The sequence below is a fragment of the Monodelphis domestica genome, chromosome 3 (genome assembly GCF_027887165.1).
Source record: "Monodelphis domestica isolate mMonDom1 chromosome 3, mMonDom1.pri, whole genome shotgun sequence".
Lineage (NCBI taxonomy): Eukaryota > Metazoa > Chordata > Mammalia > Didelphimorphia > Didelphidae > Monodelphis > Monodelphis domestica.
Window position 1 is genome coordinate 44,554,257 of NC_077229.1, and position 18,446 is coordinate 44,572,702.

Sequence of the window (18,446 nt, forward strand, 5' to 3'; positions counted from 1 at the left end):
GTTGAAGACACTATAGTAAGGAGCTCATAAGCTAAATATTTTGGTCTCATGAAAAGTAAACATATTAGCTGTGTGACCCTGGGCAAGTCACTTAACCTTGTTTACCTCAGTTTCCTCATCTGTCAAATGATCTGGAGAAGGAAATGACAAACTGGTCTGGTATCTTTGTCCTGAAGACCCCAAATAAGGTCATGAGGAGTCAGACACAACCAAAATGATTCAACAACAACAACAAAGAACTTAATCTCTAGTTGCCCAACTTGAAGATACTCCCAGCTCTTGGGGTAATGGAACGGGGAACTAATTACCTGAGAGGAACAGGGCTGGAGGAATCCTGGCTCCCAGAGAGTGCTTTGCTTGACCACCCCTTCCACTGTAATGTTGTGCTGGAGACTTTGAAGGCCTTTGGTGGCAACTTCCAGGAGAAAGGTGTTGGAGTGTGCAAGTCCTTCTAGCCTGGGGTTTGTGGTTCTTGCTGCTCATCTGCTATCAGCAGGGTTTCCTGGAGGCCCCTCCACAGGCCCCTGTCTTGGCAAGCTGGCTACCTCTTGTGTAAAACTAGAGTTTCGACTTGATTTCCCCTGGGGAGAAAGCTAGGGGGAATGGAGGCAAGCCTGATGTTACCAGAGAATGGGGCAACATGAGGTTTTGACAATCTTCCCTGAAAGGAGATTTGCACAATTCCATCATCATTTGGCAACAGACAGGAAGCATGTGGCATTAGGATACTGTGAGTAAATTCCCCTTAGATAATCCCCACGGAAATCACAAGATCAAGTGTCTAGAGCTGGAAGAAACCACTCTTGGGTCGATCAACCAATCAAAATGCACTTGTTAAGCACTTCCTGTCCATCAGGGATATCAGTCAGTCAGTCAGTCGGTCAGCAAGCACTTACTGAATGGCTGGGGCACCGGGCTAGCAGCTGAAATACAAAGAAAAACACAAACAATCCCTGCTCTTGAGAAGCTGGCATTCTAAGGAGGGAGACATATTGAGGTATGGTAGAAGGTAGTGTTGGGGTAGGAGGATAAGTATCTGGTAGGGATAGCATTTTGAGCAGAGTCTTAAAGGGAGCCAGAGATTCTAAAAGTCAAAGGGGAAGAGAGGGTGCAATCTAGGCATTCCATCTGAAAAGGAATTGTTTCTACAGTATCTCTCCATCCATCCATCCATATATTTATATCTCTCTATCCACCCATACATCCATACATCTATCCATCTGTCCATCCATCCATCCATCTCTCCATCCATCCATCCATCTGTCCATCCATCCATCCATCTCTCCATCCATCCATCCATCCATCTCTCCATCCATCCATCCATCTCTCCATCCATCCATCCATCTATTTATATCTCTCTATCCATCCATACATCCATCCATCTATCCATCTGTCCATCTCTCCATCCATCCATCCATCTCTCCATCCATCCATCCATCTCTCCATCCATCCATCCATCTCTCCATCCATCCATCCATCTAGTCATCCATCCATTTATCTATATATATTCATCCATCTCTATCTATCCATCTGTTCATTCATCCAACTACTTTTATCCATTCATCAATTCATCTATCTCAAATTCCTTATCCATCTCTATCCATCCATTCATTTATTTATATATTTCTATCTAACCATACACCTCTATCTGTCCATCTGTCCATTCATCCAACTACCTGTATCTATCCATCCATCCATTTCAATCTAACTATCCATCTCTCTCTACCCATTCAGCCATCTATCTATCTTCTATAACTGACAAGTGGCAATTATTACAACTCTACTGATTAGGAGATTTTTCCTTAACTCAAGTATAAATTTAGATTGACTAGAAAGGGGAGAGATTGGAGACAGGGACACCTGTTAAGCACTTCCTGTTTGTCATGGCTACCCTCTTGCTAGTTTAAGTCTACAAAGATCAGTTCTAGGTTGTTTTAATAGTCTAAGTAAGTCAGCGGTGAAGACTTTGAAACTGGATTGGTGGGTGTGGGAGCAGAGGGAAGGAGATGAATTAGAGGGATGTTGTTGATATAAAGTGTACCTTGAGGGCAGGAACTTGTTTCATTTTTGTCTTTGTATTCCTAGACCTGGAATGTTTAGCTGAATTTCATTAAAGATGAATGAAAGAGATGTTGTGGAGGTCTTTGATACTGGCTCGTTATGAGGGGAGGGAGGGCATTAAAGATGGCCACAGGTTATGAATCTGGGTGTTTGGAAGGATGGTGGTTGGTGCCCTTCACAGAAATAGGGAGGTCTACAGGGAAGTGGGTTGGGAGGGAAGAAAACAAGTTCAATTTTTGAATGTTTGAGACATGACAATGGGACATCCAGGAAAGGATGAATAAATGAGTGAAAAAGCATTTAAGCGCTTCCTGTGACCCAAACACCATCTTAGGCACAGGGAATACAAATTCAAAAGCAGACAGATGGGGACACAGAACTAGAGCTCAGGAAAAGATTCAGACTAGACAGAGAGATCTGGAATCATCTGCGAGGAGATGAACAGTGAACCTATGACAGCTGGTGAGGTAAGCAAGAGAGAGGATGAATGAACAGGGAGAAGAGAACCCAAGAGAGTACTCATACTAAGGGATAGGAATGAAGAACCAACAAAGAAGATAGAAAGGGAAGAGACATCCAGGCAGGAGGACCAGGAGACCCCCAGGGTCATCCAAGTCACAGGAGGAGAACATGGTCAACAGGAATAAGAAATCAAGGAAGAATAGGTCTGAGGAAGAGACCAGTGGATATAGCCATTCTTTGTTATTGGTGGTGGTCAAGAGTGACTACAGTAGAGTGGTGGGTTTGGAAACCATATAGCAAAAGGGATAATATTAAGAATCAAAACTAGTCTTTAAATATGTTAATTTAATCCTATGAGATTTTTATTTTTTTATATTATTATTTTTATATTTATATATAAATGTGTATGGTGTATGGGGTGTTCAGGGAGGGGTAGTATCTCTGGTATGGAGGGCTTGTCGTGCCCTTTAGGGCAGCTCTCCAGCCTCTGACCCCCACCTGACACCTAGCTCTCACTTGTGGCTCCTAGTAGCTGCTAGCATGTGGCAGCGGCCACACCCCAGGCAACGGCTTCCACAGGCCGGCTAAACCTTGTGAGGGTAGCCATCAGGTCATAGACCCCTGGTGAACTAAGGCTTTGCTCACCCAGCATGTGAAGACTGTTTCGGCCGAACGGGTGGAAGAAACCAATAAGAAGGTTCAACGGCTGAGATGGCGACGCAGCAAAGCACTGTGGAGTGCTTAAGGCGTGTTGGAGCACAAAAGACAACACGGCCATCCAATGCAGCTGAGGAAGTCTCCAGGCATAACGACTTTTCATGCCACTGGACCCAGGCTTCCAACGCCGAGAGAGTGGGACTGTCTCTGTGCATCAACTTTTCCACTTAAATCTTCATGCACAGGTGTCTTTGTGCACAAAAATACACAAAGACAATCGTCATCCTCGGTTGCCAAGAGACTAGTACTATATATAAAATATATTTTATATCATATTTATATTATTATTATATTATTTTTATTATTATTACAGTAAATATTAAATCTCCATGCACAAGTGTCTTTGTGCACACTCATCTATACACCATAGATGAAAACACACAAAGACAATCGTCATCCTTGGTTACCGAGAGACTACTACTACTACTACTACTACTACTACTACTACTACTACTACTACTACTACTGCTGCTACTACTACTACAGTAAATTTTATAGTTAAGGAAACTGAGACAGACAGGTTAAAGTGGCTTACTCAGGGTCACATACTTAGTAAATGTCTGAGACTGGATTTGAACGTAGGTCTTCCTGACTCCAGATCCAACAGATTATTCATTATACTATTGGACATGATATGGAGGCAGGAACTGTAGTAGGCTATTCTTTCTGGTTTATCCATAAAAGGAAGCAAAGGTTTTTCTGAGCCTCAGGTACTGGACTCAGTGTTTATATACGAACAAGAACTGTTTTTCCAGTCACTCATTTTCCCAGCCTTGGAGTCATTCAAGATCCTTCCCACTGATACAGTCCCTGCTCTTGGGAAGTTCAGTTTAATGAATGTGAAACAAGTACAAAGCATGTACAACAAATATCAGGCTGCTTATTGTCTCAGGAATTGGGGGGAGAGAATTTGAAACTCAAAATGTTATAAAATGAATGCCTGGGATTGGGAAAGAATAAAATATCACTGAAGGAAAAAGACAGACACTCAATGCAAAGAGCTTTATTCCAGACAAGATGTGAACAAGAAAAATCAGAGATCTGGAAAGGCTTCTTATAGAAGGTGGGATTTTAGTGGATACCTGGAGGAAGTCAGGGAAGCCTGGTGGTGATGAGGAAGGAGGAATTTCCAAGAGTGAAAATGCCCTGAGTTGGGAAATGGAATGTTTATTGTGAGGAATAGCAAGGAGGATGGATCACAAAGTAAATAGAGACAAAGGGCAGGGAAGCAGTTAGGGAGAAGGTAAGTTATGATGGCTTTTGAATGTCAGTAGGTTTTTGTATTGGATCTTGGGAATGATAGGGAGCCACTGGAGTTTGTTGTATAGGGAAAGTGACATGATTATACTGTACTTTAGGAAGCTAGATTAGAAGGCTGAGTGGAAGATAGACTGAATGTAGAGAGACCTGAGGCAGGCAGACCTCCCAGCAACTATTGCAACAATCCAGACATGAGGAGATGAGAACTTGGACCAGGGAGGTAGTCTAGAGTGACTTTTGAAGGGGTGGTAGAGTGAAGGTCTGGAGGTGACTGATACACCTTCCACCCTTTTCCATCATCATCTGCAGTCACCATTCTTCCAGTCTGAAATAGACTCAGTCCTTCAACATCTCTCCCCACTGCCTCCCCATTCTCATCAAACTAGTCCTATGGCTGTTCCTGTTCTTCTTGCCTCCAAGACTTTGCACAAGTTCTCCCATGTTTGAAATGCATGCCTTCCTAACCTCCATCCAGTAGAACCCTTTGCTTCCCTTAAAACACAATTCCCATGCCACCTCCTATAGAAGACTTGTCAAGGTAGCTCCCCTTCCCTTATCCAGATCCCTACCATCTTGAAATTATTTTGTAAATATCTGGTATTTACCAATTTTATAAATTACTTTGTAAATATCTGGTATTTACCAATTTTATAAATTACTTTGTAAATATCTGGTATTTACCAATTTTATAAATTACTTTGTAAATATCTGGTATTTACCAATTTTATAAATTACTTTGTAAATATCTGGCATTTACCAATTTTATAAATTACTTTGTAAATATCTGGTATTTACAATTTTGTAAATTACTTTGTACATATCTGGTTTTTACCTAATTGTATAAATTATTTTGTAAATATCTGGTATTTACCAATTTTATAAATTACATTGTACATATCTGGTATTTACCAATTTTATAAATTACTTTGTACATGTCTAGTATTTACCTACTTGTATAAATTACTTTGTATATATCTGGTATTTATGGACTTGTATAAAAGATGTAAATTGTTTTCTCCCCTCCCTCCAGCCCAGCAGAATGTAATCTTGAGGACAGGCACTTAGTACAGTTTTGGCTATGTGCCTTCCACATCTAGCACAGTCCCTGGTGCATAGTAGGCCCTTGACACACATTTGTTGAAGTGAATTGCATTTTTGAAGCTGTGAGAGATGGCAATGAACTTTCTTTCCTGAAGTTTTAAAAATGAGTCAACAAGCCTTTCTTAGGTGACTACTATGAGTCAAGCATTATTAGGTGTAGGTTATAGGTACAAAGACAAACAAGAGTTCCCATCCTCCCAGGGCTTTCATTCTACCAACAAATATACTTTTCTTGGGGGGATGGGGCTGGGGACTGGACCTGGGATTTCAGTAATCTAGGGAACTCCCTGATGAGGAAATTTTCTTTACAATGCAAGTTGGTAATTTCTCTGCCACTTAAGGTCTTAGAGCTGCCTAGAGCATTGACTCAAAGCTGTCAGCAGTCAATGCCAGGGTAATACCAATCATCTCAAATAGCCAATTGTTGTTCAGTTGTTCAGTTGTGTCTCACTCTTCATGACCCCATTTGGGGTTTTCTTGGCAGAGATACTGGAGTGGTTTGCCATTTCCTTCTCCAGCTCATTTGACATATGAAGAAACTGAGGCACCCAGGGTAAGTTTTTTACTCAGGATCACACAGCTAATAAGTGTCTTAAGTCAAATTTGAATTCAGGTCTTCCTGACTTTAGGCCCATGCTAGATCTACTGAGTCACCTAGTGAACTCAAGTGAACAAATAGGAAGTAGAGGATGGAAGAGAGCACTCCCTAACCAATGGCAAAGAATGAAGGAAGGCTTCATGGACTAGCTGAGTCTTAAAGGAAGATTAGGATTGTGAGACTTTGAGACAAGGAAGACATGTGTATGGAAATAACCAATAAAGGCAAACTGAGGCAAGGGATTGAGTACTGAGTTTAGGAAGCTGATAGTAATTCATTTTTTCTGAGTTATAGACTGCAGGAAAAGAAGTTTAGAAAGATACTTCAGAGCCAGATTTTGGAGAACTTTAGATGCCAGGGTTAGGAGTGGCATAGCTAATAAAATACTAGTTTGGGGTCAGAAAAAAAAAACTAAATTCAAATTAGTTGTATGAACCTGGACAAGGCCCTTAATCTCTAGCCTCAGGTTCCTCATCTGGAAAATGGAGGGAATCACATTACCTACCTCACAGGACTGTTGTTAAATGAGATATTTGTAAATTACAGACTTGATAAATGAAAGCTATTAGCCTTTTCTCCCAGAGGCACTTACTAAGGGGACTCTGACGGGTTTTTGTTGTTTCTTTTAGCAGAGGAGCACCTTGGGAAGATGATTTTGTTGTTGTTGTTGTTGTCCTTAATAAAACTCTCACCATCTGTCTTAGAATCAATACTGTGTATTAGTTCTAAGGCAGAAGAGTGGTAAAGGCTCATTAATGGGGATTAGGTGACTTGCCCAAGGTCACCTAGCTAGGAAGTGTCTGAGGCCAGATTTGAGGACCTTCTGACTCCAGGCCTGGCTCTCGATCCACTGAGCTACCCAGCTGCCCCAGGAAGAAGAATTTTGATAATTATGTATAGGAAAGATTGGTGCTAAGGGGACCAGAAAGAGGAAGGTCCAGGCGAGAGGTGGCTAAAGTCTCCACTGCGCAGAGGAAGGATGAGTAAAGAGAAGATCTAGAATACAGCTGGGCGGGCGGCAGGAGAATTGACAAGATTTGGCCACTTATTGAAGTGAGAGGCGTCTCAGGTGACTGCCTGGTCCTCCGCAGGAGCAGGGAAGTTTGGAGGAGGAGGGGCTTAGGGAGAAGAGAAGAAGGATTTGAGGAATTAGTGGGGGTGCTCCGGGGAGCCAGGCAGGTACTTGGCTTCAGGAAGTCACTGCAACTTTGATGCTCTAGAACTCTAGGTTGGGCATTCAGGTGGGCAAGTGGATAGAGCAACCGGCTTGAAATCAGCAAGACCTGGTTCAAACCCAGCCTCAAATACCCACTAGCTGGGTCACCCTGGACAAGACACTTAATTCTGCTGGCCTCAGGAAATGGCAAAATAGCTATGTGACCCTGGGTAAGTTACTCAGCCCTGTTTGCCTCAGTTTCCTCATCTGTGAAATGAGCTGCAGAAGGAAATGGAAAAATAGCTGTGTGACCCTGAGTAAGTCACTTAGCCCTGTTTGCCTTGGTTTCTTCATCTATGAAGTGAGCTGGACAAGGAAATGGCAACCTGCTCCAGTGTCTTTGCCAAGAAAACTCCAAATGGGGCCATGGGGAGTTGGACACGACTGAAAAATGCTTGAACAATGATTGTACCCACTGCTTCCTTCTTTTTCCAGATTCTTGGACAGCAGACAAATGGATACTGAAGACAAAATGGTAAGTGGATTCGCATCGCTAAAACTCAGATGCCAAGAGGAGACCACAGAGACAGGGACGTGGAGGGGGGCTTATCTAGGGAGACCTGTGTTCAAGTCCTGCCACAAACACATCCTCGCTGTGTGACCTTGGGCAAGTCATTCACTTCTCAATGTCCCCAAGATCCTGTCTAAGACAATAAGTTACAGATGAGCAGTCTCTCCACATGGGGGAAAGGAGTTTCTTTACCCAGTGTTCTCCACCCAGTTGGAGGCACAGATCCAGGCAATGAGGAGGAGGAGGAAGGGAAGGAGGAGCATATTCATTCCCTCTAGCACTTTAAGGTTTCCAAAATGAACCCTTCAATTAGTGGTCCAGTGGTTAGTGCTCTGGACCTAGAATCAGGAAGACCTGAGTTCAAATCCAGCCTCAGACACTTTCTCATTTGACAGCTCATTTGACGGATGAGGAAACTGAGGCCAACAGGGAAAAGTGACTTACCCAAGATCACACAGCTAGATTGCCATTTTCTTCTCCAGTTCATTTGACAGATAAGGAAACTGAAGCCAACAGAGTAAAGTGACTTGCCAAGGAAAAAACACACAGCTATTTTTCCATTTCCTTCTCCAGCTCATTTGATAGATGAAACTGAGACAAACAGGGTTAAGTGACTTATCCAAGGTCACAAAGCTAGTAAGTAGCTGGAGCTGGAGCTGGAACGCTGGTCTCCCTAACTCCAGACCTGGTTCTCTCTCCACTACACTACTCAAGATTGTTCTCTTTTCTCTCTGTCAAAGAAACGCCTTAGATCAGTGGTCCCTCTCCAGTCCCTTCCAGCTCCACAAAGCCACACTTCCTCCTGCCTGTCACACAGTGTGGCTTTCTGTTTTCACTCCTCCATCAGTCTGGCCCACTTTGGCTCTCACCCTGCAGTTCTCATGGGTGGGGGGCTCTGGGGGGCTCCCCCAGAAGTTTATGAATAGACAGAGACCTCCTGCCAGACCCGTTTCTGCCAACATCCACTAACCAGCTGGAGTCTGGATGTGAAAACACAAAGGGGGGACCCCAAGCAGAGATAAAGGGAAGTGGGGAAGGCTCCAGAGCTGGGCCAGCCAATGGCCTTCGGGCTTTGGGTCAGTGTGGCCTGAGTGTGGGCTCTGAGCTAAATACTGCCTTCATACAGAAATGAATCATGGTGCGGTAAGAGGAGCACTCACTGCCCACGGAGGCAGGAAGTTATCCCAGTACATTGCGAAGGGGACTGGACCTGAATTCAAATCCTGGTTCTGCCCTTTACTGCATGGGTGTCACTTTGTGTACACCTCCTTATTTCTCCTTATTCTTTAGTCTCCTCATCTGTAAAATGAAGGGTTTGGACTAGACAACTTCTCAGATTCCCCATGGACATGTAAGAAGGAGACCTAACTCTTGTCATCAAGGAATGAATGATCTAACTTCTCTACTCAAGAAACTTCAATAGCTCCCCATTGCCTCCAAGAAAAATGAGAAACTACTCATCTTGGCACTTTATAATCTGGCTCTACACTACATTTCTCTTTCTTTCTCTCCTTTCTTCCTTTCTTCCTCCTTTCTTCCTTCCTTCTTTCTTTCCTCCCTTCCTTCTTTCTTTCTTTTTTCTTCCTTCCTTCCTTCCTTTCTTCTTTCTTTCTTTCCTTTCTTTTTTCTTTTTTCTTCCTACTTTCTTTCTCTTTCTTCCTTCCTTTCTTCCTTCTTTCCTTTCTTCCTTCCTTCCTTCTTTCCTTTCTTTGTTTCTCTCTTCTTTCTTTCCTTCCTTCCTTCTTTCTTTTTCTTCCTTCCTTTCTTTCTTTCTCTTATTTCTTCCTTTCTTCCTCTTTTCTTTTCTTTTTTTCTTCTTTCTTTCCTTCCTTCCTTCCTTCTTTCTTTTTTCTTCCTTCCTTCTTTCCTTCCTTCCTTCCTTCCTTTTTTTGCAGCATGGTATAATGGAAAGACATGATTTTGTTCATTCATTTTAGTCACATCCAACTCTTCACATGACTCCTTTTGGGGTTTTCTTGACAAAGTTCCTGGAGGGATTTGCCATTTCCTTCTCCAGCTCATTTGACAAATGAAACTGAAGCAAACGGGGTTAAATGACTTACCCAAGGTCACACAGCTAGCAATGTCTGAGGTTAGGTTTGAACTCAGGTCTTCTTGACTCTCAATCTGGGACACCATCCATTGCACCACCTAGTAGCTGCCTTAGTAGAAAAAAAGCCAGCCACAAAGTCAGGAGGCTCTGAGTTCAAGTGTGCCATATGCTGGTTGTGTACCCTGGGCTTGACCTCTCAGTGCCTAAGGCAATGAAAAGTGTAGAGAAAGTGATGCTCCAAGTCCACAGAGGGACTTTCCTACTGTGGGAGATCCCTACATGAAGGAAATCGTTGGTCTTGTCCCTGTGCTTTTACTCCCAATAGAATGTAAGCTCCTTGAGGGCAGGAACTGTCTCTCTGGCCTCAGATACTTCCTAGCTGTGTGACCCTGAATGAGTCATTTCATGGCTGTCTGCCTCAGTTTCCTCATCTGTAAAATGGAGATAATAACAGCACCTTCCTTCCAGGGTTGGTTTGAGATACTTTTTTTAAATCCTCACCTTCCATCTTGGAATCAATCCTCTGTGCTGGTTTCAAGGCAAAAGAGTGGTAAGGGCTAGGCAATGGGGGTTAAATGACTTGCCCAGGGTAACACAGTTAGGAAATGTCTGAGGCCACATTTGAACCCAGGACCTCCCCATAGCTAGTCCTGACTCTCCAACCACTGAGCCACCCAGCTGCTCCCCTGAGGCAATATTTATAAAGCATTTTGCACTCTGCCCCCATGGAAGGTGCTAAATAAATGTCATTCATTCATTCAGGTCTTTGTATCAAGCATCTAGTGCAGTTCTTGGCACATAGTAGGGCTTAATTAAATGCTTCTTGGATTAGACTGAATTAGGACCAGTTTACTGTCTAATGAGAGATGATGATAACGACTCTCATTTCATGTTTTACTTACTGGCTTTAAGGTTTATAGTATACTTTCCCGTGGTAGTATGAATATTATCATCCCCATTTTATGGAAGAGGAAACTGAGATTCAGAGAGCTAAAACAATTTGTCTACAGACACAAAGTTTCTAAGGATTAGCTGGGATGTGGAGCCTCCCAACTCCGAAATACAGTGCAGTGGGTAGAGTACCAGGAAAGCCTGGAGTCAGGAAGAACTAAGTTCAAATCCTGCCTCATGCACTTACTAGCTGTGGGCTCCTGTTTGCCTCCATTTCCTCATCTGTAAGATGGGGATAACAACAGTACTACCTGCCAGGGTTTTGTGAAGATTAGCAGAAACAACACACATGACATATTGCTATATAAAATTGTTTTTTGCTTTTCATTTTTTTAATGGGAAAGAAGAGGGAAAAATTTCAGCTCACTTGATTTTTTTTTTAATTAGCTATAGAAGGGCAGCTGGGTGGCTCAGTGGATGGAGAGCCAGGCCTAGAGACGGGAGGTCCTGGGTTCAAATCTGACCTCAGACACTTCCCAGCTGTGTGACCCTGGGCAAATAACTTAGCCCTGCATGCCTCAGTTTCCTCATCTGTCAAATGAGCTAGAAGAGGAAATGACAAACTGGCTACATGATCCTGGGAAAGTCACTTAACCCTGTGTGCCTCAGTTTCCTCATCTGTCAAATGAGCTGGAGAAGGGAATGGCAAAAATGTCGTGTGACCCTGAGCAAGTCTCCTGACCCTATTTGCCTCTGTTTCCCCATCTGTAATATAAGCTAGAGACAGAAATGACGAACCACTCCAGTATCTCTGCCAAGAAAACCCCAAATGGGGTCACAAAGAGGCAGATCCAACTGAAAACAACTGAACAGCAAATGATCCTCTTGGGGTGGGTGAGCAGAGAGCACATGCAGAGCCTGAGGAATGGAGCTGTCACTTGTCTGGCTCACTGGATCCTTCCCATACACCCCTCTGGTGTTATTCCGTAGGATGGGACCAAAATAATGGAACAACAACAGTGGCAGCCACACGGGCAGTGGACAAGAAGAGCTCAGTGAGCAGCACAGACAGTGGGTGCCACTCAAGGTCAGAGAACAGGAAGGTGGCCAGAGAGGAGAGGAAATGCAGTGTGATGGAGATGAGACTCGGTCTTGACCTTGACCTTGAGAAAGAAGATGGAAAAGGTCTTCCTGCTGAGAGATCAGAGACTTCTTCAGGGGTGATCCTGGCCTGGCCAGAGCTGGGAATCTGAGGGTAGAGAGCCGAGAGGCAGGAAGGAAGCACGAAGATCCAGGAAGAGCAAGTAGCATTATCTCTGAAGACAGAAGACCTGGGTTAAAATCTTGCTTGTACCATTTACTCCCTGTGGGATCCACGGACAACTCTCTTAATCTCTCTAGGACCTCAGTTTCCTCATTTATAAAATGAGGGCATTGGACTCATAGACTCCATGAGATTGTAAACTCCCTGAAGGCAGGGACTGTCTTTTGTCTCTCTTTGCATTTCCAGCCTTAGCACAATGCCTGGCACATAGTAGATGTTTAATAAATGATGGTTGACTTAATACATACATAGTTGTTTGCATCTTGTCTCCCCTGTTAGACTGTGAATTCTTGAGGGCAGGGACTGTCTCTTTGTAAGGGAGAAAAAGGTTTTTGTTTTTTTTTAATTAAAAGTTGGACTAGATTATTTAAGAATAGGGTCACCAGGAATTTTAATTCATTCCAAGAGATTTATTTAACAATTTATTTACAAAATAGAGTGAAGTAAGAAAATCAGAGAGAGAATAGGGTAAGATATCTAGCCCAAACACTAAGTATTTTGCTCTGGTCCCTGGATCAACCCAGACAGGGAGAGTTAGTCCTTAGCCAGAGGGGTCTTGACCCTTGTAGCTGAGGACCTGGGATATAGGAAGCCTCTCTCAATAGGGTAGGTCTCTCCTGAGGCTAGTCCCTTCAGTAAATCCAGGAAAGGAGTCAGCTCTTTTCACTCACCACGTGTCAGTCCAAAGGGAAAGATTCAAGGACAGTCTCACCAAATACAGGGTCTCAGGTCCAGTCAGCAGATTCTTTACCAGCCTCCAACTTGAACTCAGAACTCTAGAAGAAGTCAAAGTTGTCCCAGGAAGTTGTAACTCCCTTTTAAAGACATTCTTTTGCATCACTTCCTGTGCCTTCCTCCATTTTATATCTACCAATCAGTTGAAGCTTTGCCCAGGGGGCAGACAGTTCGATTCTGATTCATCACCCGCTATCTCACACATGGGTCACAGACCTCCCCCACTCAAGTGTGAATGGCGTATTTACATTTTTGGTGATAGATCTAAAAATGGGCAGGGGAGTTCATTTAATCTTCATAGTCTTGCCTCTTTTAAAAGGCACAGCATAGTGTCTGGCACATAGTAAGTGCTTACAAAATGCTTTTTTGAGAGGCACTTAAGGTGGTTCAATGACTAGAAAGCCAAACTTGGAATTAGGAGGACTTGGGTTCCAATCTGACTTCAGATACTTCCCAGCTCTGTAACCCTGGGTAAATGACTTAAACCCAACTGCCTAGCCCTTACTGCTCTTCTGCCTTGGAACCAATACTAAATATACTAAGAAGGTAAGGATTTTTAAAAATTAAAATTTAAAAATTATTTAATTAATTAATAAGTAATAAATAAAAGTTTAAATTTTTTTAAAGTTTAAATTAAATAAATTAAATTCAAAATAATTATAAATAAATAAAATTCATAATTTAAAATTTTATAATTAAATACATAAAATTTTTAAATACATAAAAATTTTCAGTTTAAGATTTTGATTTAAAATTTTTAAATTGTGGATTGAATTGAATTAAAGCAATGGCTTTGGTTTCACAGATGGGGAATCTGAAGCAACTTGCATGGGGTCATCTCAGGGAAGGCCTCAAAGGCCAGGCTACAGCCTGGTCTCCAGGGCCAAGGGGTTCCCCTCCCAGACTCTTAGCACCAGGCCCCAAAGTCACGTGGCTATTGAATTTGTGGTCGCCCTTCATGGACCTCACACTTCCTCTCCACCCTTGAAAAGGAAAATTTGCCACGCTTATTTAAAGATGTCCCCAATTTAGAAAAAGAAAAACATATTCCACATAATTTGAGCCCCAAGAGGCTGGTAAGGGTCCTGACAGCTGTGTCCATATTCACCAACGAGCTTGGTCCTATTCTCCTCACGTCTTAGCCCAGGTCCCCAAGGATGGCCTCTGCTCCCAACCGTGACTTGAGAAGGAAGCATTTGCTTGAAAAGCAGAAGCCCAAGACAGACTCGGGGTGTGAGACCATTAGGAAAACAGAAGAAAAAAAATCTCATCTGGATTATTCCTCTGAAGCGAGGAAGGGGCAGGAAATTTGGTGGCCAGACTTGAGGTTAAGACCAGGCCCTGGAGACCAGCGGTATCCAGATGTCCTCAACCTGGTGTTTTCCACTAGCTCCAGGCTAGATGGAAAACTTCTGAAAAATGGAGCAAGGCTTGTTTCTGGTAACCTTAAATGTGAAGATAGGTCAAGGGACTCCTTTTAGCCATTTTTCCATCCTCCTCCTTCTTGTGCCTCTCAGAAAGGCTGTTGACCCATTGAGGCTTTCGGCTGAACTAAAAAGAGCACCAAATTTGGAATCTGAGAACCTCCATTCAATATTTTACTCTTCCACTTTCTCTGGACTTTGGTCATATCAATTCCTATCAACTCAGTCTCAACTTCCCCATATGTAAAACCAGTGGGTCGGACTAGATACACTACAGGGTCACTATCCAATTCTACTGTCCTCTAACTTTTCTGTCTGTCTAGTGTAGGGGAATGGCCCCAAGATCATGGATGAAGAGAGAAGAAGAATCCATAGCATGGTATAGCTACCATATTGACCATCAGCCTTTGTATAATTGAGAATTGTTTGTATTTCTTCCTTCCTTCCTTCCTTCCTTCCCTCCCTCCTTCCCTCCTTCCTTCCTTCCTTCCTTTCTTTCTTTCTTTCTTTCTTTCTTTCTTTCTTTCTTTCTTTCTTTCTTTCTTTCTTTCTTTCTTCCTTTCTTTCTTTCTTTCTTCCTTTCTTTCTTTCTTTCTTCCTTTCTTTCTTTCTTTCTTTCTTTCTTCCTTTCAACCCTTCCCTTCTGTCTTAGAATCAATACTAAATATTGGTTCCAAGGCAGAAGAGTGGTAAGGATTAGGCAATGGGGGTCAAGTGACTGACCCATAGTCACACACACCTAGAAAGTACCTGAGATCAGATTTGAACTCAGGACCTTCCCCTCTCTAAGTCTGGCTCTCAATCCACTGACCCAACTAGCTGCCCCCCACTTCTTTTTTGAGACTCGGGGCTACCTGTCTCACCCAGACTGAAATTGAAGTGGCCATTCATGGCCCCGACCCTAACAATGTTTGGCACACAAGCTTGGGTGGGTTGAGCCCTCCTGCAGTAGGCTGATGACCCTCTGTTTCTGGAGGCTCACTATTAGAGCTATCCTAAATGCAGACACCCAGTTAGCTTTAGCCCACTGCAGCTCAGAACTCCTGAGCTCAAGAGGTCCAGCGTCCTCAGCCTTGTCAATATCAGGGATTAGAGGTGTGTGCTACCATGCCTGGCCAAATTGCCTACATTTCTAAACACAACCTGATTGGGACAGTTCTTAGAACTGTTCAGGGTCTCCTCGGTGGCTGTCCTTTGCATCTTTTCTGCATCATGGTTTGTTTGTTGTTGTTTTTTTAATGTCAATGAGAGTGTTCCTTAGACATCATTATAAAAAAAGAAAATTTCAAAGCTCCTCTCACTCTCTGATTAAAATAAAAATACTGCTCTTAGCCCAAACAGGCTTTTGTGGCCCAATCCTAGTCTATTACACCAGATGAAGCAAAACAGGTTGGATTTATGTTTGGGGCTTTAAATGAGAGGTAGGAAGTCGACAGATGAAGAGAGGAAGGGAAGCCACTCCAGTTGAGAAGACTGAGGTCCCATGATGGGGAATGACTTGCCCAAAGGCATTAGGAACATGGATTTAGAGCTGATCCCGGAGAGACCTTTGAGGTCCAGAGTAGAATTCCTTCTACGATACTTCCCACGAGTGGTCAGCTGGCCTCTGCTCAAAGGTGTCCTCCTGAGGTGGCCCGTGCCACTATGGGGGTACTTGGAGAGTTTTCTCCTCAGACTCCACTTCTGTCTATCACTCTGAAACCTCCATTATTTGTTCCTGGTTCTGAACTCTGAACTGGAGCAGAATAAGTCAGAACTGTCTTCCATACAACAGCCCTACAAACACCAGAAGATGGCTTCCGACTCTTCTTTTCCCCACCCTGTCATCTGTTCTCAAAGCTAACATCATCTCCAGTCTGCTTACCATCTTGCTTTCCTTTCATCAGAAACGGTCCAGCTTTTTAATGTCCTTTTTAATAAAATGGGGCGGCAGGGGATGCAGTAGACAGAGAGCTGGTCTAAAGTCAGGAAGAACTGAGTTCAGATCCAGTCTTAGCCACTTAACTAGCTCTAGTGTGACCCTGGGCAAGTCATTTCACCCTGTTGGCCTCAGTTCCCTCATATGTCAAATGAGCTGGAGAAGGAAATAGCAAACCATTCCAGGATCTTTGCTAAGAAAACCCCAGTTGGGGTCATGAGGAATCAGACACAACTGAAAGGACTGAACAACAGCCCTTCTTATCTCATTACTGCAGATAAGAGGGTAATATTGTTCCACTAGTTCTGGATTTTGGCACCAGAACTTATGATTGAGTCCCAATGGTGCCATTAATTTCCTTGTGTGACCCTGAGCGAGTCATTCCCTTCTCCAACAGATTGGAGTCCTCTACCCTGAAATGGGGCAGAGAGATTCGGATTAAATGAGGTCCTTTCCAGTTCTAAATCTATGATCCAGTGATTCTATTTATCTGAATGAGCTAATGGGACAAGCTAATATAACCCCCCTGATGATCCCCCAGGCCACAACAACACACAAGCAGGGGGGGGGGGGAAGGGATATGTATTTTCCTGAAATCAACCAAGGACTGACACAGTGGAATTCGAATACAGGTCAACTGTGATACAAGCTTCTAATTCCTGACCCCACTTACACAAAGCAGATGCAAAAGGGGGACACACTAAAAGAAGGTATGAGGCAGTTATACAATGATCCAGGACAATTCTGAGGGCCTTGGGACAAAGAACACCATCCACCCCCAGAGAAAGAACTGCTGGAGTCAGACTGTAGAGGAAAACATTCCATTTTCCCCTTGTTTATTTGGGTTTCTGTTTGGGGGTTTGGGTGTTATTTTGAGGATTTTCTTACAAAGATGAACAATATGAAACATGTTTTGTGTGATAATACATGTATGTATAACTCAGACTGAATTGCTTGGCAGCTCTGGGAGGGGGGAGACAATTTAGATCATGTAACTTTGGAAAACTAAGGTGGAAATGTGTTTTTACATGTAATTGATAAAATAAAAGATCTTTACATAAAAAAAGAAGGTATAGGGGCTGCTAGGTAGCACAGTGGATAGAACACCAGACCCAGAGCTGGAAGGTCCTAGGTTCAAATCTGCCCTCAGACATTTCCCAGCTGGGTGACCCTGGGCAAGTCACTTAACCTCCATTGCTTAGTTCTTACCACTCTTCTAACTTAGAATCAGTATTGATTCTAAGATAGAAGGTAAGGGTTGTTTTTTGTTATTTTTAAATGTAGTTCCCATGATTTTAATGTTGACATATTAAGAGAAAATTAATACAGTGGCACCTTGACACAGGAGTTTAATTCTTTCCTTGGCCAAGTTCATAATTCAGTTTGCTCGTGTGTTAAATTTAATTTCCCCATTTAAATTCATGGAAATGCAATTAATCCATTCCAGCCCCCCCCAAAAAAACACAATTTTTTTTCTTTCAGATGCTTTTAAATACAAAAATTAACTTTATAATTAACAAATAAATATATTTATAGTGTTATAAGGAATTTCTTAATTTCATTCATCTCATGAGCAGAAGTTTTAGGTCAGAGGAAGGTTTTGATTTGTATGCTGTCTCCTTAAAACACAGACAGACAGATCTTGCCTCGGTCTCTTTAAGAGATGGGCTATAAAAAAAAAAAAAGGTTAGAGTCAGTTAGAAGAACTCCATCTTGTCTGGCTTCTCAGGGAACAGGAGCTTTGGGGTTTGCTGTTTGGGTTTCTCTCTTTCAAGAAGATCAATCAGGCAGTTAACAGTTTAAAGTTGAAACTTAGATACAAATCTGAGAAGTCTGTTACTAAGGGTTTTCTTTCCCTCAGAACTCCGAGGGAAAGGAGCACTGCCTGTGTCCCTGTGACAGGCAGTTTCATCGTTGAGGGAGAAGAAACATTTTGAGGAAGGAATTTCCTGTGTCTGTGTCTGTGTGTGACAGGCAGTTTTCAACCGACAGTTAATAGACGAATTACTTCAAAGAGTTTGTTACTGATAAAGGGTCATTGATTAGTTAGTTAGATAGTGAAATTAACATTTAGTTAGATAGAGCAATTTTAGTTAGGCCTGCTCTGTCAGGCAAGAAGATTTCTTAGATATAGGGTTTTTAGAGATCTTAGTACAAGATTAAGATTTTTAGACA

At 42.7% G+C, this 18,446-nt stretch overlaps 1 protein-coding gene across 5 annotated transcripts in view; it reads left to right on the forward strand.

Annotated features, from left to right (window-relative positions):
• The window catches only part of HVCN1 (hydrogen voltage gated channel 1), a 52,039-nt gene that overhangs the window by 5,601 nt on the left and 27,992 nt on the right, over nucleotides 1-18,446 (forward strand). Inside the window, exon 2 of one of the 5 annotated variants that reach the window (XM_007489845.3) lies at nucleotides 7,851-7,890. In XM_007489845.3, coding sequence (XP_007489907.1) covers nucleotides 7,870-7,890 — 21 coding nt within the window. In that variant the 5' untranslated portion in view covers nucleotides 7,851-7,869. Of the gene's footprint in view, nucleotides 1-7,850; nucleotides 7,891-17,964; nucleotides 18,018-18,042; nucleotides 18,263-18,446 lie in introns of those variants that run through there. The other 4 variants (XM_056821765.1, XM_056821764.1, XM_056821766.1 and 1 more) reach the window with 4 other exon arrangements.